Genomic DNA, 23799 nt, shown 5'->3' with positions numbered 1-23799 from the left:
AGATGGCTTCACAGGTGAATTCTATCAAACATTTAGAGAAGAGCTAACACCCATCGTTCTCAAACTCTTCCAAAAAATTACAGAGGAAGGAACACTCCCAAACTCATTCTATGAGTCCACCATCACCCTGATACCAAAACCAACCAAAGGCACTACAAAAAAAATTACAGACCAATATCACTGATGAATATAAATGCAAAAATCCTCAACAGAATACTAGCAAACTGTTCCTTCAGTAAGTCCGAAAGAGAAAAACAAATATCATATATTAACGCATATATGTGGAACCTAGAAAAATGGTACAATTGAACCAGTTTGCAGGGCAGAAATTGAGACACAGATGTAGAGAACACACTTATGGACACCAAGGGGGTAAAGCGGCGGGGGCTTGGGGGTGGTGGTGTGATGAATTGGGCGATTGGGATTGACATATATACACTGATGTGTATAAAATTGATGACTAATAAGAACCTGCTGTATAAAAAAATAAAATAAAATTCAAAAAATAAAAAAATGATACATTCCATATAGATTTGATATTAAAATATTTTTAGAAGAGTACAACCAAAACATAGGAAAGTCTTTTTATAGTCCTAAAGCACAAAGGCCTTTAAACTTTTGATTTATTTAAAAAATTTTCACTTTGAAATGATTCCGGAATTTTTACAAAGAATTATCATATATTCTTCCAATATACAAATGTTAACATCTTATGGAACCACAGTATAATTATTAAAACCAGGAAACGAATATTGATATACTATTATTAACTACTTCATTGACTTTACTCAAGTTTTTCTAATTGTCCCACCAGTGTCCTTATTCTGGTCCAGGATTCACTCCAGGATCCTGGATGTCACATTTAGTTGTTACGTCTCCTTAGTCAGTTTTAATCTGGAAGAGTCCCTCAGTCTTTCTTTGTCTTTCAGGACCTTGACATTTTTGAAGAATACTGGGCAGGTATTTTTTAGACCATTGCTCAAGGTGGACTTATCTAATGTTGCTTAATGATTAAATTCAGATTTTTCTATGGCAAGAATACTATAGAAGTGATGTGGTGTCCTTCTCTGTGTGTCATATCTGTAGATATATGATGTCAATTTCAGAAGCCTTTTAAAGTGTGACATAAAATCAGAAACCATAGAAGACTAACTTGACCAAATAAACATATAAATTTTCATCATGGCAAAAATATCCCGTAATAAAAAATACAAATAGAAATGTGATATAAATGACTCAGGGCAAATGACAGTGTGAGAAACTCATAAGTTGGTGGGGGTCTAAACTGATAGAGTTTTTATGAAGGATGTTCTGGCAGTATATACCAAAATTAAGAATATGCATTACCTTCCATCTCAGAAGTTCTTTTTCTAAGAATTTATCCTATGAACAGTTAGGATGGTATAAATATAGTTATAGTACTTGATATAGGAAAGTACTTGATGAAGGTATAAGAACACTTTAGCAGCATTGTTTGTAATATGGAATATTTTGAAACAACTTGAAAATTTAAGAATAGGAATTTGGTTAAATAAATTATTCCATAGAATGGAATAATACGCACTTGTTAAAGAATAAGGTAGCTTTCATGCATTTTCATGGAAAATTGTCAATATAATCTATTGAAGAATATATACTATGTGATCCCATTTGTGTTTTCTAAAGATTGCATTCTTTGTAAAGCATAAAAACAACTAGAAAATTATGTACCAGGCTGTTAACAGTGACCGTCTCTCTGTGGGATGATTGTGTAGGGACACTTAGGGTTTCTCCATATTATTTGAGCATTTTGTAATAATCATCTATTATCAGCAAATAGAACATTTACACAGAAAATAACTCTGAACATAATATGCATATCCTGCCATCCTGTTGATATTTTGACATTTGAAGTTTTGTGCATGTATATAAGCATATATAATTATCTTTTTATACAGTGAGATTATATGCTTTGTGTCATTTTGAAATTTCTTTTTTCACTTCATGTCAGAAAATTTTAGATCATTAAGTATTTTTAATTCATCATGGCTTTTAATGGCTCCACAGTATTCCACTATTTGGATATACTACATGTGTATGTATAAATGTATGCATGCATGCAACTATCTTTGTAACCAGTTTCCGGTTGTTGCCTATTTAGTTTGTTTATAAATTTTTATTATAGGTAGTAATACTGTATCTTTCCTTATAGGTTAAGTTTTGTGTGTATCCATGCTATTTCCTTAGAATAAAATTAGATTTGTTGGTTCAAAGGTATGCACGTGTGTAAGATTTCTGATATATATTGCAAAATTATTCTGAAGAATAATTGGATTGGCAAACTTTTTCTTAAAATACCAGACAGTAAGTGTTTAGGCTTGTGGGTTGTAAGATCTGTGTCCCAACTACTCAACTCTATGACCGCAAGTTGTAAGCAGCCATAGACTATAAGTAAATGGGTGTGGCTATGTTCCAATAGGTTGCCAACCTCTTTACTGTAACTACCATTTTACCATAAATAAATGAATGTGTCTATTTGTTCTTACCTTTGCCAGCACTGGTTTTCTATTTAAAAAATTAAAATAATGGTTTTTATCACAAAAGTGGCATATATATTTTGGAAAATAGGAAAATGTGGATGAGCAAATATTAAAATACACACACACACCATATACTTATCACCCAGTAATTATGGCTGTTAACATCTTAGTATATATTCTTTCAGAATATTTTCTACATGTATCTAAAGATATATATATTTTTTAAACGAAAATGAGATCACACTGTATGTACTATTTTTTAACCTGCTTTTTTCAGTTAATGATGTTTACTTTTTCATGTCAACAAGTCTTCATTTCATGTAATACTCAATCCATCTTCAAATTTTGCCTGTTGGCCCCAAATCTCTTTTACTGCTGGAATGTCAGCACCAGGATCCAACCCAAGACTGCCTTCAACATCCAGTGTTTATGTTCATTAAACACATCTTATTCTAGAAGAGTCTCTATATTCATGAGAGTTGTTGAAAAGCGCAACCCATTTGTCCTGCAGGATATGCACAGATTTGTTTGGTGGCTTCCTTGAGTTTTCATTTAGCTTGTTCCTTGTCATAGTCAGCTCAGGCTGCCATAACAAACTATCATACACTGGATGGCATAAGCAACAGAAATTTATTTCTTCACAGTTCTGGAGGATGAAAGTCCAAGATTTGGGTACCAGCATGATCAGGTTCTGGTGAGGACTCTCTTCTTGGCTTGCAGACAGCCACCTTCTCACTGTGTCCTCACATGGCAATGAGAGACCTTCCTCTTATAAGGCCACCAATCTTATCAGAGGAGGACCCCACCCTTATGACCTCATTTATCCTTAATTACTTCCTAAAATCTCTGTCTTCAAATACAGTCACACTGGGTGGGGGGATTAGAGCTTCAACATATGAATTTGGGGGAAATATAGTTCAGTCCATAGCATTCCTGTAGCCCTTTATATTTCCTGTAAACTGGAAATTAGATTCAGGTTAGTTGCATTTGGCTAGAATACATCATAAGTGAAGTTGCATGATTTATAAGTGCATCACACCAGGTGATACATAATATCTGGCTATTTCTTACTACCTTTAAAAAATATATCTGTCGGTTTGATAAGCAATTTCTGGTTATTGCCAATTTTTACATCTTTGTCATTGTTTTCATCTGCATTTCTCTGATTAAGTATTTGCCTTTTGAAGATGTGAAGGGAAAGGGAAAAATGCATAGAAAATTAATTAAAGTGAGAAATCAGAAAGATTGGCTTGGATGGAAGAGGGAAAAATAAGAGGACAGTTGCAGGCAATTGTTATCGAGCTTGCTTTCCTCTTTCAATCTTTCCTAGTTGTGAGTTTTATTTTGGTCTATTTGAGACCATGGTGATCATGCTGAAATTCAAGTCTTTTTGTCAGTAGCACCTCAGTTACTCAGTGGAAGGTAGGTTGCTGAAGTGTGCACAACGGCTGAGAGACTGAGCATTCCTAGGAAGTCTCCTCTAACACATTGCTGGGAAACTGTGAGATCACAGTCCTGCGGTCCTTTGGCTCCTGAGTCATGCTTGCTGATATTTGAACCCTCTTTTGCTTTAAGCCCAGAAAGATTGGTGCTGATAAACAGTGTAGAAATGAGTGTGTCGTTATTCCTTAATGATGATTACCCAGTAGAGGGGTGGGATAGGGAGGATGGGAGGGAGGCTTAAGAGGAAGGGGATATGGGGATATATGTATGCATATGGCTGACTCACTTTGTTGTACAACAGAAACTAGCACAGCATTGTGAAGCAATTATACTCCAATAAAGATGTATTAAAAAATAAAATAAAATATCGGCAAACTGAAAAAAGAAAAAAAGTAAACGCAGCACAGCTTCATCCACTTAAAAATTCTCTAGTATTTTGGCTAATGACATTTATCTTATGGTATGTAAATGCAAAATTTGACTTAAAATTAGTTTTCAGTGTCATAGTAAACTTACAGTATAACTGTTTTCTTCAATCCAGAGAATGTCTTTCTATCCTGCACGTAATTCAGAAGAACAAAGTTGAGCAGCAGTTCTTCTATGAGTTTGAAGGTGGCGTCAAGCTTGGAATAGGGGCCTTTAATTTGGTAAGTGATCAGAAAGCAACCAGAATCTTTTGTACAAGAACCTTAGGTTTTCAGTGCCTCTGCTACTGCATTTGAACCTCACCCTGAACCACTACCTGGGTTTGGTTGGCAAGTGGCTACAGTGGGATCAGTTTTCTTGTGCTGTGAACCAGTGGGGGCTTTGGCCAGAATGTGCTGTAAAGTTCTGCACATGCTCAGAATAGTTTTCGATTGTATAATAAGGGAAGCATGCAGCTCTCTGAATGGACTAGTAACATTTTTTGGTAATAAGGAGCTTGAAATTCAGTTCTATTTCCACATCAGAAATATTATTGCTATAGCAATGGTGGCTCTGAAATTGAAAATAGGTGAGGGAACAATATAGTTTGAGGGATGATGAAGCTCTGGGGTAGATGAAGGGTTTGAGTAGATATCTGTCCAATTGCTATATTATTTAGATATTTTGATATTAAGGTTTGACTGGAATTGGTGAGAAAATTAAGTGGTAAAGGGAATCCCACACATAAGTGTATACACTACCGTGGCCGCTTTGTTCATGAGCCCATTGGTTGATGACAGAGGTGGCTGAGGAGAGAGGCTGGCTAGTGTCCACAAAATGAATCACCCTATCCACTTGATTATTAAAATCTTCCTCTGCTGAGGTCAGCCTTTGGTGAACATTCACATGGGACACAAATATCTTCACATTTTTTGCCCATTCTGAGATGTCTGTCCGTATACCTGTTTCCCAGAGCTCCTTGTCATCAGTTTTCCCATCATGTTCTTTCTAAAGCCCTGACCATCCAACCAAACCACTGGCAACCACCCATGAATCAGTAAATAATTGCATATATGGCCATTTCTCCTTCCAGGCAAAGTGAACAAACAGGGCACTGCTCAAAGTTCTGCCCTGGGAGGACTTCCCTTTATCCTACTCTTTAGGGATGTCCCAGAGAGGGGCTGTAGTGCTGTAGGTGTCTACTTCTGGGTCATGCCTGCATACCTGAAGAATACAACAGACTTTTGCTTTTGGAAAAGGATGCTAAAAGAAACACTTTGGAGGTGGACACTGGGGATTATCTTCTCATCACTTTATCAACCCACATGAAAGGAGCAAGTGTTCTTTAGAGCATTCTGAAAAAGCCAGGTTTTTTGTTTTGTTTTGTTTTTAACTTTTTAGGTGTATTGTCTTAACTAAATGAAATTAAGTCACAAGTAATGATTATACTAGGTGCAGTATGTGGTGATTGAGACGTGTCCAGTGGTTTAAACTTGGTTCTAATTTTTCATATTACTGAATCATTAAAACTTGAAGTTGGTTAGAGTTTAACATTTATCTACAGTTAGATGTACTAACAGTAAGTACACTTGTATTTTTTTCTTACAGATGCTGTCCCTTTTACCAGCACGGATTATCAGACTACTAGAATTTATAGGATTTTCTGGAAATAGGGTACAAAATTAATTTTTTCTTAATTTTGACAAGGAAAATAAAAGTTATTTATTGAATATGAGGGAAATACAACATGTCCTCATAGCTAGCAATTTGTTTTCAGAACAATGAAGAGGCATTGGGTCTTGATTATATTTTCCAGGAGTTAGAGATGGTTTTTCTATTGAAAGTTAAAAATTTTCATCTTTGTTATTTAAATTCTGGGATTAAAATTTATGTTTTACTAATATTGCTGCTTGCTGGATCTTTAGTACCCATGTGAGGTTAAAATATGCTTCCCTAACATTTTTGCAACCCCAGAGTTTCCTGCAAAACCAAGAAATTAGGCTAGATTTCCCTGTCTAACATTTTATGATTCGTATGGATCAAGCATAGTTGCAGTTCTTTTGGTTTTCCTTGTTTTTACACGTTTCACTACAAAACTAAGCAAGGAAATTTGTTTTCCATGAGTTTTGTTTGTTATAGTTCTGTGTGGTTGTTTTTGTAGTGTATAACATTTATTAATCATAGCACTCAATATGCTATTACCAGAGTTGCTTTATTGCAAAAGTTGTCCCTGTTAGTCCAGAGAGCAGGTTTTGAGAAATAGATGAGAACAGGTACAAGAAGCTGTAATTTTTTTCCCTATTTATTCCACTGTCCAGGTTCTCCATAAGTATTATGTATTTATGGTGATCCCTTCCTGATATGGTCTATCTATTCAGACTCTGTATTTCATCGTTACCCTTCCCCTCTACTATTCATCTTCCACCTTATTTCTTTAGTAGCTCCAACTTGCCCCTTGAATAAAGTCCAAACTATAGCATGGATTCAAGGGCCCTAGGATCTGACTCTAGCCAATGCTTCTAGCCTACTACCCATCCTTTTTGCTTCCCTAGTGTTCCTGCTAAACTGGGCAAATGGTTGTTCACCAGATAGACCCTGTGCTTTTCTGTTGCCATGCTTCTGCTGGTGTCTGTTTTGGATGTCCTCCCCAACTGGCATCCTCCCAAATAATGTCTCTTGAGAGCCTCTCCATCCATTAGGATTGAGATAAATGTCACCTATTCCACAAAGCTTTCTCTTATCTTCTCCCAACAAAGCTCAAGTATTCCTAACTTTCAGAATCATTTACTTATCTCTCTTATGGCCCTTGCCATATTCCAGTAAAATTATGTGTTCATGTACTACCTTCGCTATTTGATGGAAAGATCTTTGAAGACATAGAACTGTATATATTCATACCCACCGTAGCATTTTGTACTTAGATCCTCAATATGTTTTAATAAATTAATATTTATATAAGAGAAATACAGCATTTTCTATGAAATGAGCTCTACCTTTTTCTCTCCCTAAGATCACATGATATAAGAATTTGGGAGATTGTCTTATGCCAGTTTAAAATGTAAAATTTGCTTCTAGTTAGATACTACTGCTATTCTAAGCTCTTGAAAAATAAACCCCACCTTCCTGGAGAGTGGGGATCCATGAGCTAGCATTTTAAAGTCTCTGAATATGATGTTTCAATCATGCTCTTCTCATTCTAAAATGCCTCTAATTCCCATAGGAGTTGGGCATCCTGCAGTTACGGGAAGGTGCCTTAGGAAGAAGCATGAGGTCTCCACTATGCTGCTTAACTATGCTAGCTTTTCATACTTATATCTCCCTGATACTTGGTAAGGACTGGATTATATTTCACATCATTGAAAGTTGATTATCTTTCATCTGAGTAAGTAAAAATTTAGAAAAATCAGTAAGAGGTCGTAGTCTGTATTTACCTTTTTTTTGAGCAAAAGTGAAAAATTGTGACATTTCTCATAGTAACATTTGGCAGAGGGGGTGGAGGGTTTCTTTCATCAAATTCGTTGTAATCAGTTCTCAGCTAAAAAATTCTATAAAGCTTGTTTAAGGTGATCTATTTTTAGCATATTACATTTCTTTTTTTAGCAGAAAATTAAATTTTTGGTTAAAATAAGTTCAATATTGCTATTAAAACCAGAAATTTCAATTAGGAACTGAAGGCAACCACCTCTGCTCCTAAGAATTTGCCCTAGAGCTTTCTTAAACTAAAGTCATAGATGAGACTTGTCTTCTTTTTTTTCCCAAATATTAAAATGACAAATTAACAGTTTTCATGTTTTCCATGAATAGGTCTTTGCTATATTATAATGAAATTTGGAGAAATAGTTATACATGTCAACCACATTTCTTGAAGACTGAGGCTTTTCCTGTTAAATTTCTAGGTACAGGAGAAGTGAATGTTGTGGAAGCAGAGCGTCTCCTTGAACCCTACCTACAGCAGTTTCCAAATGTACGCTTAGAATTTCAAGTGTCTTTTTCAACCATAATCAATCAACCAGGGTTGACCATTGAACAGTCTGTTTCTCCCTCCGCAGGGCTCCCTCATGTTGTTTTATCATGGCCGGATAGAGCTGCTGAAAGGAAATGTGGAAGAGGTAACTTATTTGAAGGGGTCATTTGGGGGGCTGTCTATATGGTGGAGTTGCGTAGTGCACCCATTCCAAATGAGCAAGTCCAGCTCTATGCACTAGACAGAAATAAAGGGAAAATATGTAATTAAAAAGCCAAAAGTTAATTGTGTGGATGCACTCTATGATATATAGTAAACTACTGAATATACTCTACATTTGCACATAAAGTACCTGAGGCAATTCAGGGTAGGATATAGAAATACCGTTGGGCAGTTTAAGGGGCTTTCAAAAATCTTTGACTACTATCCATCTCGGTATTACATATTGGCTTTGGAATCTTGCCCCTGCATAAAGGTCACTCCACTGTACTACATGTGTGCTCCCCATCAAAGGAAATTATTCACTAATTCCCTTGAAGAAGAAGAGTGAATAGCCTTTTATATAAATATACTCATGAACAATTTTCTTCTACACAAATGGGGTCAAACATGTATTTTTCCTTGATTTGATTTTTTTCTACTTAAAATACATCTTGGATTTCTTTCCAGGTTAGTATTTCTAAATCTTCCTTATTCTTTTTGATGGCTGGGTTTCATTCAATGAGATGGATATACTGTACTTACTAAAGCAGCCCACTATTGATAGACATTTGGCTACTATACATAATGCTGTTGTAAACATTATTATGTGTATATTTCTGTGCAAAAGTGTATTTATATAAGATCGATTCTGATAATGAGGATTTCTAGGTCAAAGATGTTTGCATTTTGATAAATTCAGACAACTTGCCCTCCTAATAAGGCTAGTCCATTTAAACTCCTGTAAAGATATGAGAATACTTGTTTTCAGTGCTCTTTGGCAACTCTGGTCATTATTTATCTGTTTTATTTTTGCCAATGTGATGGCTGAAAAATGATAATCTAATCTTTTAATTTATCTTTTCCAGTGTAAAAATTTCTTCATATGTATATTTGCCACTCATTATCTTTTTCTCTAATTTCCTGTTTATATCTTTAAACAATTTTCCCACTGAGTTGTTTGTCTTTTTTTAAGGATTTTATAAAATTGCTGTATAAGGGTTGATCCTTTGCCCGTTACGCATATAGCGATATCTTCTCCCAGTCTGTCCATTGCCTTTAACTTTGTTTAAGGTATATTTTACTCTCTGGAAGTTCTAAATTTATTGTCAAATCTTTTCTTAAAGGACTTCTGCATTTTACATCTGTCTTAAGAAAGGAACTTTGCTACTCCCACATTATAAAGTTCCATGGCCCTCTCACAAAGTTACATAAAGAGGCGAAATTTAACTGTATTGTTGCATGTAAGGAAAGGAATGTGTTGTCGTATTGAGTGGTTTCATGAGTGATGATTTTGCTCTTTTTGTACAAAGTGTTTTATGTATTTTTCCATTAGGTTATTATCTCCTTGTCTAATATCTGGATGATCAGCTTTATGCAATTGACTTATAGGCACAAGAGATATTTCGAAAATGCATTTCAGTTCAAGAAGAATGGAAACAGTTTCACCATCTCTGTTATTGGGAGCTGATGTGGATTTTTGTATTCCAACAAAACTGGAGGGAGGCGTATTACTATTCAGATCTGCTTTGCAAAGAGAGTAAATGGTCCAAGGTAAAGTACAGTTTCATTAATGTCATCTGTTTGCTCATAAGTGTACAGGATGATTTTCATCTAGGACTGTTTCTTCCATAGTATGATACTGACACTGTTTTCTCAACTTAGAGATCCATCAGAGGACGAAGTGGACATTAAGTAGCTGCTGTTTGTAACCACTGTCCTCAGCACTATGTGCTTTAAAAGCCATCCAAATAGTCTTTTTCAACAGAGAGGCTTTATCTGTGAAGATGAACTGTACTTATATATAAAAAGTATTAGATATCAAGTATTGATAATTGTTTGTAGACTTTTTGATACCCTGATAACAAGGCTTTTCATAATAATCAAAATTAATTCTTTATCCATTCATCCGTTGCTGCACACTTAGGTTGCTTCCATGTCTTGGCTTTTGTAAATAATGCTGCTATTAACGTTATGATGTACATATCTTTTTGAATTAGTGTTTTCGTTTCTCTTTGGATATATACCCAGGAATGGAAATGCTGGATCATATGGTAGTTCTATTTTAATTTTTTGAAGAACTTCATTCTGTTTTCCATAGTGGCTGTACCAATTTACATTCCTACCAACAGTATATAGGGTTCCCTTTTCTCCACAATCTCATCAACGTTTATTATTTGTTGTCTTTTTGATGATAGCCATTCCAACAGGTGTGGCAAGTTAGGGGAAGGAGATTAAGAGGTACAAACTGCTAGCTATAAAATAAATAAAATACAGGGCTTCCCTGGTGGCGCAGTGGTTGAGAGTCCGCCTGCCGATGCAGGGGACATGGGTTCGTGCCCCAGTCCGGGAAGATCCTACATGCCGCAGAGCGGCTGGGCCCGTGAGCCATGGCCGCTGAGCCTGCGCGTCCGGAGCCTGTGCTCCCCAACGGGAGAGGCCACAACAGTGAGAGGCCCACGTACTGCAAATAAATAAATTAATTAATTAAAAAGAGTTCTAAAAAAATTCTGATCCATTTGTGAAAAGTTGGGAGGAATGAGATAATGATCTCTTTTTCATTTTGTCCATTTTCTCATCCATGAACGTTACAGTTGTATAATAGGAAAATGGCCAAAATTAGGTGAAAAGTTTTGATCTCATTTGGAACAGGTGATATAAGACTTCATTTCCTTTTTTTTAATATATTTGATACCTCTTAAATATTATATCTGGAAGATTTGTAGGTCTTTCCTGATTTGCAAGATAGCAATGTCATGTACCCAGGATGCTCTCTGACTAGCTGCTTTTCTTTTCCTCAAGGCAACATATGTGTTCTTAAAAGCTGCAATTTTGAGTATGCTTCCAGAGGAAGATGTAGTAGCAACTAAAGAGGATGTGGTAACTTTATTTAGGTAAGCAAGACACTATTTCTATAACAAAGATCCTGAATGAATAGAGGAACACACAAATACTTTCTTTTCCCCTTAGTGCTCTTCCATGCTTCACCTTCATATTTCTTTAATTTATCTGATTTGATACAGAAACTCTTAAAAAATATATTTAGGGCTTCCCTGGTGGCGCAGTGGTTGAGAGTCCGCCTGCCGATGCAGGGGACATGGGTTCGTGCCCCGGTCCGGGAAGATCCCACATGCCGCGGAGCGGCTGGGCCCGTGAGCCATGGCCGCTGGGCCTGTGAGTCCGGAGCCTGTGCTCCGCAACGGGAAAAGCCACAGCAGTGAGAGGCCCGCGTACCGTAAAAAAAAAAAAAAATATATATATATATATATATATATATATATATTTAACTAAGGGTCAAAATGTCATCCTTTTAGCAAGACTTTGCAGATATGCCAGTGTAATTGGGAATCTTGAGAACACATGTTTTTTTGTTTTGTAATTGGGGCTTTGCTACTGCATTTTGAACACAGTTTCCTAAAATGGTATTGTTAGCTAAAGATGTTTACTGTTATAAATCAAAGGTATTTTGTGATCAGAAAAACTTAAGAATATAACACAATATAATATACCCTTAGTTTTCATTAGTGTGCCAAAGATTCTGAGAAGCTCTGCTGTGAAGTAATCTGTTTAACTTTGTTTAGACCAGTGTCCGTCCATCCATCCGTGCATCCATCCATTCATCTGTAACCTTTATGTTGAGCACCTACTGTATGAAGACGACTGTGTTAAGTGCTGAATTAACAGGCATGGATCCTGTCCTTGTGCAGTTCATAATCTTGTAGTGGAACTAGATATCAGTGAAATAATCACCCAGTAAATGCAAAATTATAACACATGACTGATTTTTCTCCTCCTGCTTGTCTCACCATTCCTTCTTGGTATCTTTGTAAGCTCATCCTACTTCCATCTATTAAAAGTTGATGCTTTTGATTTCAAAGGTCAGTCTTAGAACCTCAACCTTAGGAAATCTGATTCAAGCCAAATTGAAATCCCTAGTACACACCTTGTGACTGAGCTCCAGACCCATATATCTAGCTCCCGTTTACCACCTTCACTTAGATATGTCAAAGCATTTAAAACTCACCACATCCAGTCTTCCCTAGCAAACCTGGTGTTCTTTCCTCTCTCAGTGACTGGGACTACCAGTTAGCAAGGCAGAAACCTATAACACTTGCATCGCCAACACGACCCACTGTCCCTCCATTCCCCGGTGGGAGGAGAGGTATGGATAAGAGCACAGAGGGAATGATAGTTGAGATGAGGTCTGAAGGTGGCTTGGGAGCTGCTGAGGCAGTGGGGAGTTGTAGTGATAACAGTTTCAGACCAAGGGAACAGCATTTGAGAGGATGCTGTTTCAGGAACAGCATACGAGAGGATGCTGTTTCAGGAACAGCATACGAGAGGATGCTGTTTCAGGAACAGCATACGAGAGGATGCTGTTTCAGGAACAGCATACGAGAGGATGCTGTTGCAGGAAGGAGCACTGCACATTAAAAGAACTAAGACAAAGCTGATATTGGTCAGGACGTGATGCTACATTTTATATATAGGTCTAAGGAAAATGAACGTCCAGGATTGCTCAAAATATGTCTCATAGAACACAGAATTCCTTTAAAAAATAAGACAGAGTCTCCAGCCGTACCACCCTGAGTGCGCCCGATCTTGTCTGATTTTGGAAGCTAAGCAGGCTCGGTGCTGGTTCATACCTGGATGGGAGAACGCCTGGGACTACCGTGTGCTGTAGGCTTAAAAAAAAAATAAGATAAAATGTGTTTTAGGGACACAGAGCTCATTGGTATCCCGAGTGGGAGTTGGTAAGTTAATAGAACAGAGGTAGAAACCAGACTGAGATTGGCTAAAGAGTGAATGAGATACAAAGAAATGAAGAGAGTTGAGCATAAATAACATCCCTGGATAACTTTGACTATGAAGTGGAAGAAACAGAGAGAGAGTTGGAGGGAGATGTATTATCAAAGAATATCTTAATGGGAGAGATCTGATCATTCTCAAAAACCACTGGGAAGGATCCTTTGGAGAAAGAGAAGTTAGACATATAAGCGAGAAATGGTATAAGCGAGAAATGGGATAACTGATATTTGCAAGGCTCTTGAGAATGCAAGAGGAGATAGAATACAAAGCACTGATGGCTTTATCTAGAGGGAGGACCAGGTCCTTTATTGTATGGGAGGGAAGAAGTCCAGAACAGGTGCGGAGGCATGCAAGCTCATGGGTGGTAGTGTGAGATGGAGGGCTTCCTCCCTCACAGCTTCTGTTTTTCTTTATGAAGTAGGAGGCAGGGCTGTCTGTTGAGAGTGAAAGAGAAAGGAGTGGGATGGAGGTGTGAGGAGGATGAAGAATATTGGAAATCATTGCTGTAGAGGGTGGGACAGTGAGGTGATGAGAGAAACACAGGAGGGGGAACGGCAGGCGGTGCCAGGGCTCGTTCGAGGTTGGTGTTGATGAATTTACAGTGATACCAACTTGTTCTCAGTGCCGGTGCAGGGAGGATGGATACTGAGCTTCATCCGGATGAGTGCAACGACTAGGCATTAGCAAGGGAGTATGCAGTAAAGATTGCCTGCCTGGCCGTCTAAGCAGGAGGATGGAGGGACGGGGAAAGAAAGAGACTGCTGAGCTGGGAGAAAGTTGAAAGGCAAGAGGACTGAAAGTCTTAGTAGAACAGCCAAGGTAGAATGAGGAGAGTGGTGTTCAAAGGGTGGTGTGCTTGAATTTGTACTTTGAGGTCGAAAAGCCACAGGTGATGAAGTGGTCTAAGGTGTGACTGTAGGGGTGGGTGGTTGTGGTGGAAAGGAGGAGGTGACCGCTGGAGATGAGGAAGTTAAGGAACGGAGAAGCCCAGCTGCGTTCTTCAAACATAACTGATGACACTTTTTAAAAAATATTTATTTATTTATTTTTGGCTGTGTTGGGTCTTCGTTGCTGCTCACGGGCTTTCTCTAGTTGCGGCGAGCGGGGGCTACTCTTCGTTGCGGTGCGCGGGCTTCTCATTGCGGTGGCTTCTCTTGTTGCGGAGCACGAGTTCTAGGCGCACGGGCTTCAGTAGTTGTGGCACATGGGCTCAGTAGTTGTGGCTCACGGGCTCTAGAGCGCAGGCTCAGTAGTTGTGGCGCACGGGCTTAGTTGCTCCGCGGCATGTGGGATCTTCCTGGACCAGGGCTCGAACCCGTGTCCCCTGCATTGGCAGGCAGATGCTTAACCACTGCGCCACCAGGGAAGCCCAGTGACAAACACTTTTGAGTGGAATACTATAGTGTGTGACCACATTATGAGAAATAATGGCCTGGCTGAACCCTCTGACAAATTTGTCAGAACAAATTTGAAGGTATGACCAGGACTACTTTTTCATGCTTTTAGAGAAGCTCTTTTTAGCAATAGGACCATGTATACTAATAGAATCAACATTAGTGGAAGCCATGTAGATTAATGCCACCTCTTACTGGTAGAATGTATTGCCTCATTTCACACAAGCAACAAATGGAATGGAATATTAAGGTACATTGGGACCTTTTACATCCATACTTCCTGTACTTCAAAGTAAATTTTCTCCATATCAAAATAATTTCTTTGAAATATGTAACAAATGTTATTTTCAGGAGAAAGCTTGAGGTCTGCTGCATGTGTGATAGCATCTAATTTGTTGGGATAATGAGAGGAGAGTCCCCAAAATGAATGTTCTCTTCATACAGACTCTGTGATCCTTAAATGACAAGGTTTCATGTCCACTGCATGCTTCTGACCCCTTCCCTCAACTCCCACCTCGCATTTCCACTGCCTCTTCCACTGATGTTAATTCACAGTAATGATGGGCATTCTGGTTTAAAAGCCATAGCCCTTCGTACACCTGAAAATAACATAATGTCATATGTCTATTACACCTCAATTAAAAAAATCCATATTCCCAAATTGTGCCCAGAAAGAATGTAACACAAGCTTGTCTTCATACTGGAATGTTTTTTCCTCTTATTGCATCTTTTTCTTTCAGTATAGCTGGATATTTCCCTAAATTTCTTCTTGGCAACGTGTTTGGTGCATTCGCCAAGTTATGTATAAGAAAAGTGCCCTAGGAACATGTAGTCTCATCATCCTATTCTCAATTTTATGTGCTTGTGAATTTTATAATTGGAATTTCTTAGAATTTTGAGAGAAAGGTTGTAAACATGGTATATGTTCTTAGTTGATTATTTTCAAAATCACCTATGCTTTGGAAACATTTTCTCAAATTATACGTGAATTGACGGCTATCTTTTGAGCCACATTACTTTACAGATCTGTGTCATACTTGCAGAAAGGAATAGGAGATGTACCAGTATACGCTATTGCCTCTCTCACAAGTATCCACAATGTAAATACTTTGGACTTTTTCCTGCTTACTTATGGAAATTGCCAATTTTATATCTAGATTTCCTTGACTTTGTTTGATAGGCTAAGACACTTGCTAAGTTAACTAGAAAGAAATACGTGTCAATCAGTTGTTCTCAAACTTGTGCGTGCATCAGAATCCTCTGGAGGACTCACTGAAATCCAGATTGCTGGGCCCCGGCTCTAGAGCTGCTGATTTAATAGGTCTGGGGTGGAGCCTGCAAATTTGCATTTCCAACAGGTTTCCAGGTGATGCTGATGCTACTGGTCTGGGGAGCACAGCGTGACAAGGACAGGTGTAAATAATGTATGTGTTCTTAATGACCTTTTGCTGGGGCTGGGGCTTTTCACAGACAGGTGGATGGCTTGAAGCAGAGAATTGCTGGGAAATCGATCCCTACGGAGAAGTTTGCTGTGAGGAAGGCTCGACGTTACTCTCCCTCGTTGCCCGCACCCGTGAAGCTCGTCTTGCCTGCCCTGGTATCTGCCTTTATTTTATTTACTGTTTGCATCCTAGAAATAAATTATTCATAGTGGCAAGGAGAACATCTAACTTTTGTTGTGAAGTTTGCTCAATTAAAAAACATTGTGTTTGTAAGGTGAACATTTATAAATAAATTATTAATGAATAATAAAAAGTATAGCAGATGTTTTTTGACTGATTGGTATGTTCTAGGAATTTTGATAAAGGCTATTTATAAAATATATCATTTAATTCTTATAGTAACTGTATGAGGGGAGTTTCTCTTTGTAGCCTCATTTGACAAGTAAGGAAATTCAGGCAGAGACAGGGTGAGTTGACTTAATTGAAATTGAGTTGAATTATAATGCAAGCCACATATGTAACTGTACCTTTTCTAGTAGCCACACTAAAAATCAAACGGTAAAAAATTGAAAAATAAAAGGACACATGATAATCATTTTAAGAGTATTGGTTTAACCCAGTTTATGCAACATTTTGTCATTTGAGCATGTAATCTCTAAAAACTTATTAATGAGATTTCTCATTCTTTCATATTGTACTCATCCATTGAAATCTGGTGTGTGTTCTATGCTTAGTTTGAACTAAGTTTGAACCAGTCGCATTGCTCCAGAGCCATAAGTGGCTGGTGGCTGCTGTGCTCTAGCCCAGCGCTAGAGCTCACATTCTTGATCGGTATGCCATTTAGGCTAGACTTTGTGAAAAGCATAATTTCAACTTAAATTGTCTTAATGAAGACTTTTGTTAAAGTACTAAATATATCAAATTATGATGACTCTTTGGGGCTTTAGTTCTGCGTAGGTAGTCACATAGCACAGGAGAGCTGTTTAGTGCAAGCTGACACCTGCTGTCCTCCTTTGGGGGTTCATGATTTTCTTTTTTTGATTCCAGAGTTTATTCAGTTATCCCCCTTTAACAGTTATGTAGTTTCCAGTTTTTACTACTACAAACAAGCTACAATTAATATTCTTTCATATCTGTCTTTTTTTTATACATGGGCATAAAATTGTCTTGGAGAGATGTCTAGAAATGGAATTCTGAGTTGAAGGGCATATGCATTTAATACTTTGACATTGCCAGTTTGCCCTCCAGAAAGGCTGTACCAATTTAAATTCCTACCAACAGTGTTTTACTGTTTAAATGTGCAGTTGAGCATCTTTTCACATGCTTGTTCATTTTTATTTCTTGTTTTGTGAATTGTTGTTCGTATACTTCCCTATTTTCATCGGTTTTTTATAATTTTATCATTGATATAGAAGCTCTTTAAATATTCTGTGAGAAAGAAAACTGCAGCCCCTCACAGGCATCAGTTGGGAGCTAGCCTGCACCTAGTACCTTGACTGAGGTTTTCCCAACTTAGTCTCGGAGAACACCACCCTCAGACTGGGTTGTTCTGTGCCTGTGATGGAATGAGATAAAAATATGACCACTCTGGGGACTTCCCTGGTGGCGCAGTCGTTAAGAATCTGCCTGCCAATGCAGAGGACACGGGTTCGAGCCCTGTTCCGGGAAGATCCCACATGCTGTGGAGCAACTAAGCCCGTGCACCACAACTACTGAAGCCCGCAGGCCTAGAGCCCGTGAGCCAGAACTACTGAAGCCCGTGCGCCTAGAACCTGTGCTCCACAACAAGAGAAGCCACCGCACTGAGAAGCCCGCGCACCGCAATGAAGAGTAGCCCCCGCTCGCCACAACTAGAGAAAGCCTGCCTGCAGCAACGAAGACCCAATGCAGCCATAAATAAATAAATGCATAGATAAATAGATAAATTTAATAAAAAAATATATGATCACTCTGTAATCATATCTGAGCTGATGATGTATAGCTTGCTCTGATCACTAAGGGTCTTAAGGAAGGTTAACTCAGAGCACTTATTTCTCCACGGCTAAGGGTGTAGAATTGGCTTGAATTTGTGGTGACTAGGAATTTTACCAAAATCCTATATGTCATAAAATGGCAAGGTCAGGTATGAGCATTCCTTCTTCTGACAAAATATTCCTTCGATAAAAGCAAAATTTAAAAACATCATCATCAGTTAAAATAAATGTTCAGTTAGTTATTGAATTGAACTCTTACTCTATTAGCAATAAGAAGCTAGATGTAAAACAAAAGGTGGTGTTGTTATCTTAGTTTTCAGTACCATAATGTAAAGATGACTGCTGCCACTCCAATGGATTTTCCTCATTTCTACTGCTTCCCTGTAAGAGGCTGTTCAAACAATATCTCTATAATATTTTAACATTCATTTATTTCCAAGAAGATTCTAATTACCCTGGTTATTTCATACCTTTCAAAATATGAACTGCACTACCAGGAAGATTAGAAAAATATTTTCAAGCAAGAGCACATTTGCTTTTGGTCCAAAAAAAAAAAATTCTCATCTGTTTGCCTATTAAGTATAATTTGCAATGAGAAATCATTAGTTTACATTTTTAGGGGCTGTCATTCTGCCGTATGGCATTTAAATGAATGCATTTTCTGCATATTGGATTGCATTACCGGACTGTCACATGTTTTTAATGGTATAAAAGAACCTGAGCCAGGTAAAATATTTCCTATGTTCATTTTCAGTGATGTCCTTGGAGACATTTTATATAAACAATTGGCAGATATTGAAAAATGTTTCCCTTTACTTAAGAGTAACAGCAAAGATCTATATTAAATAGAATTGTTCATAGTATCATTTTAAAATATTATATGTATTTCTGTATCTGTAATCCATTATCTTCCAAAAGGATTGGATACCAGTAGGTGCTTAATAAATACTTGTTAAATGAACGAGTAAATTAATTTTTCAGTAAAAACACAATATACTATATATATATATATATATAGAATACTTCGCAGTATAAAAGGCAAAAAGCATTAAATAAAGTGAGAAAAGTGGAAATTTAATCACTAAATTCCAAATGAGGAAAGCTAAGGAAAATGATCTCTAAATGTTGTCTTGAGATCACTAGCAACTGAGGCAAAACACACATATGTAGTTTTGTTGTTGTAAAGAACATTGAATAACCTCACATAATTGCGAATGGTTTCTCATTTTTCCTCGTTAGGAAATGATGTATGTTTGGAATGGTTTTCCACTATTGAGCAGAAGAAAAGATCTTTCTGAAAGTCTGTTGGTGACTGTTGAAAAGGCTGAGGCGGATCTACAAAGTGAAAGTAAGTATGAAACGTAAGAGCCTGGAAATCTTTACCGTTGCCCCTCTCCCGTCCTTTCCCAGTGCACACATGCCTGCGTTAATCTGTGTGCATGATGAGGACAACAGAGCTTGAGCCGAGGTGTCTGGGCGATTGCAATCAAGATGGAGAAAAGATACCTGATACAACATGGATGAGCCTTGGGGACGTTAGGCTCAGTGAAAGAAGCCGGCTGCAAAAGAAAACCGAGTGACAGAGATAATTTACATAAAATATGGAGGATGGATCAGTCTGTAAAGACAGAAAGCAGATGAGTGGTTGCCTAGGGGTGGAGAACTGGGGGTGTGTGAAAGCTAAAGGTTATGGCATTTGTTTTTGGGGTGATGCAAATATTTTAAAATTGATTCTGGTGATGGTTCACACCTCCGTAATATACTCACAGCCAGTGAATTGCATACTTTAAAGGGGTGAATTGTATGTTATGGGAGTTTTATCTTAAGGCTGTTATAAAATAAAAAGATGAAGAAGAGAGTTGAGTTTTAGAGCAGCTCGAGGGAAACGTATACTGGTTTAGTTGGTTGTGTTTCTTTCCGTGCCTCATTTTTGCTCTCTAATGACTACTGTGTTTTTACAGACACAGAGAATTGTTTGTTTTCAAGTTGAAATCTTGTCACAATTTGATTTTCTTACTCATTACTTGGGTTGTACTGGAAGTCCCTTTCCAGTGTACTGGAAGCTCTATTTACTGGAAGCAGCTGGCATAGTAGGAGGAAAAGCAGCTGGCCTGGTCTTATAGTTCCAATCCTGCAGCTGTGAGGCTCTGGGAAGCATACCTCATCCCATACCCAGGAGGGCCTCCGATTTCTTTTAAAATGGGTGTGGTGTTGGACCAGATGATACCCAGGGTTTTCTTGCTCTGACATTTTCTAGTTCTCTGTCATAAATAGAGGCTTTAACTTTTGCTAAACAATACCATAAATGATAGCTTTTGTTGTATTCCTTATCAACACCCAAATCATTTAGGTATTATTCCAAGATAATGGTCTTATCCTCTGGAATGTTCTAATCACAGAAGTAAGGCAAAAATTGCTGGGAGGATAAACATTGTAAAGGGCATAAAAATTCAAGAATAGCCAGGAAAAATTCTAACAGGTAACTAATTTTTCTTAGCTGGAAGAAAATGGGCACCGAAGGAGTACCAGCTCCATATGCAGTATACTCCCCACATGGGTGATGAAATGATTGACTGACTCCAGGGATGAGCACCTCATTTGGATTATTTATTTATTTAATTTTTGGGGGTAGTATAATTGCTTTACAATGTTGTGTTAGTTTGTGCTGCTCTACAGCAAAGTGAATCAGCTATACATATACATATGTCCCCTCTTTTTTGGTTTTCCTTCCCATTTTGGTTACCACAGAGCACTGAGCAGAGTTCCCTGTGCTACACAGTGGATCATTTTTTACTTCAACCACAGTATGGGGCTGAAATGTTTAATGACATTTCTCTTTACAATTACTTTTAAAAAATTAAACACGTAATTACATTTGATAGATGTGTTACTGAGTCCAAGCTCACTCTGCTCGCCACACGACAGGCCAATGAATCAGAGACGAGGTGCTGAGGCAAGGAATATGACTTCATTCAGAAAGCCAGCAGACCGAGAAGATGGCAGACTAGTGTCTCTGAAAAACCATCTTATCGGGGTCTGGATGCCGGTTTCTTTTATAGAATCAGAGAGGGAGAGGTGGTGAGGAAGTCAAGTAAAAGGGCCACCAGTTTTGCAAAACTCCTGGAATGACCAGCCTGGGGATGTGTTAGTTTCTTTTTTCTTGCAGCCAGTCACAGGTGGGCAGGGTTCCCTGCGGCAGGCCATTATGTATGATTATAATAACAAAAGCAACGAAAAGCAAAGGTTAAAGTCAAAGAAACAGATCCAACGGGGAGTCCGTTTTAGCTCTTCCCTGTTACACATGTAGGTGAAAAAAGTCACCCATGTTTTTCCTGCTATGCACAATTAATTTAGAATTTCTGTGTATACCATCCTAGCTTTATTTTTTTTTAATTTATTTTATTTTTGGCTGCATTGGGTCTTCGTTGCTGCGCTCAGGCTTTCTCTAGTTACGGTGGTGGATTCTTAACCACTATGCCGCCAGGGAAGCCCCATCCTAGCTTTCTTTTTATAGTTACAATCATAGTGTACCTGGACATACTCTAGCCTAGTTTTTTTCAATTATTATATCGTAAACTTTTTTTTCCCATTGAGATATAATTGACATATAACACTATTAATTTCAGGTGTACAGCATAATGATTTGATATTTGTATACATTGTAAAATGATCACCACAGTAAGTCTAGTTAATATCTGTCACCGTACATCGTTACAAAATTTTTTTTCTTGTCTTCAGCACTTTTAAGATCTACTCTCTCAGCAACTTTCAGATATGCAATACAGTATTAACTACAGTCACCATGCTATATACTACATCTCCATGACTTAACTTATTTTATAACTGGGAGTTTGTACCTTTTGACCTCTTCATATATTTCACCCACCCCTCAACCCCTCGCCCCTGGCAACCAATCTGTTACCTGTATCTATGAGGTTTTTTCCTTTTTTTTTTGGATTTCACATAGAAGTGAGATCATATGGTGATTGTCTTTCTCTGTCTGACTTTTGTTCACTTAGCATAATATCCCCAAGGTCCTTCCTGTTGTTGCAAATGGCAAAATTTGATTCTTTCTTATGGCCGAATGTTCTATTATATATATATATATATATATATATATAACACATTTTCTTTATCCATTCATCCATTGATGGACACTTAGGTTGTTTCCATGCTTGGCTGTTGTAATAATGCTGCAATGAACATGAGCGTGTATATATCTTTTCAAGTTAGTATTTGTTTTTCAGATAAATATGCAGAAGTGGGATTGCTGGATCATATGGTAGTTTATCATAAATATTTTAACTGTTGCTAAGTAACGCTTATAATAATTTCAAAAGCTTCATGGCATTCCATGGAGATAATATATCATAATTTAATCAACTCTTTCAGAATTGTTGGGCATTTAGGCTGCCTTCCATATTTAAAATAATTGTAGCTTTAGATTCCCACCAATAAGGAGAAGAAATAGAAAAGAATGAAAGCTGAATCAGTGGGCTTATCTGCTAACAAGCTCAAGGTTTCAGGCTGGATAGATAAAGAATGAAATGGAACTAAGAGCAATGCTGTTCTGAGGCCACAGACCACCGCCCTCCCCACCTCCCCATTAGCCTTCTTGCAAATACAAGCAGGTGATCACAGGGATACCAGGTGAGTGGAATATTCTACTCCACTCTTGAAAAACAGTAGTACGAAAAGCTCATCTGTTGATGAAGGGCGAGTATGTCACCTTCCCATATTAAAGGCATCATTTTAAATAACAGAATGATGGTTTCCTTTCCCTTCTTTTTCCTTCCCCTTTTACAGAAAAGTTATAATACTTCAGCTCATTTTGATCTGGAGGTTAGGTAGAGTAGCCAAAATATTGAGGTATTCATCTTCATGGACTGATAATTCCCTTTGATTTCTGGGTACCAGGGAAACAAGTGGATGAGAAGGCTCAAGAAACTGGGACCCAAAGGAGGAACTCAAAGTTTGTACTATTTAACAAAGAACCAAAACAACGTATGTATAAGTACAGACTATATGGACATTTCAGACTTTCTTTGTCTGTGTCCTAGATGTTCCATCACTAACATTTTCTGCATAGTTTCTACTAATATAGAATTATGATAAGCCTCCTTACATTTTTTACAATTCTTTAAAATTTTTAATTGTAGAAAAATGCACATAATATAAAATTTACCATATTAACCATTTTTTAAACTGTATGGTACAGTAGTGCTAAGTATATTCACTTGGTTGTGCAACCAGTTTTGAGAACTTTTTCATACCCATTAAACAATAACTCCCCATTTCCCCCTCCCCACAGCTGTGGGCAATCACCATTCTACTTTTTGTTACTATGAATTTGACTATTCTAGAGACTTCGTGTAAGTGGAATCACACAGTATTTTTCTTTTTGTGGCTGCCTTATTTCCCTTATCCTAATGTCCTCCAGGTACATCCATGTTGTAGCACATGTCCGAATTGCCTTCCTTTTTAAGGCTGCATAATATTCCCTTGAATGTTTATACCACAGTTTGTTTATCTATTCATCCATCAATGTATATTTGGTTGCTTCCACTTTTGACAACTGTGAATAATAAATACTTCTATGAATAAGAGTATGCAAATATTGTTTTGAGACCCTGCTTTCAGTTCCTTTAGATA

General features: G+C 37.7%; 1 protein-coding gene across 1 annotated transcript in view; it reads left to right on the top strand.

Annotated features, from left to right (window-relative positions):
* TTC39B (tetratricopeptide repeat domain 39B) overlaps positions 1-23799 on the top strand; it is a 136263-nt gene that overhangs the window by 99684 nt on the left and 12780 nt on the right. Inside the window, exons 9-18 of the mRNA XM_060014764.1 lie at positions 4504-4609; positions 5976-6041; positions 7588-7696; positions 8264-8331; positions 8417-8476; positions 9922-10083; positions 11332-11423; positions 16203-16329; positions 19387-19495; positions 23065-23151. Of these exons, the coding sequence (XP_059870747.1) occupies positions 4504-4609; positions 5976-6041; positions 7588-7696; positions 8264-8331; positions 8417-8476; positions 9922-10083; positions 11332-11423; positions 16203-16329; positions 19387-19495; positions 23065-23151 (986 nt within the window). The remainder of the gene's footprint in view (positions 1-4503; positions 4610-5975; positions 6042-7587; positions 7697-8263; positions 8332-8416; positions 8477-9921; positions 10084-11331; positions 11424-16202; positions 16330-19386; positions 19496-23064; positions 23152-23799) is intronic.

Source organism: Delphinus delphis, chromosome 6, assembly GCF_949987515.2.
Source record: "Delphinus delphis chromosome 6, mDelDel1.2, whole genome shotgun sequence".
Lineage (NCBI taxonomy): Eukaryota > Metazoa > Chordata > Mammalia > Artiodactyla > Delphinidae > Delphinus > Delphinus delphis.
The sequence above is the reverse complement of the archived record's forward strand: the minus strand, read 5'-3'. Positions and strand labels throughout refer to the sequence as shown.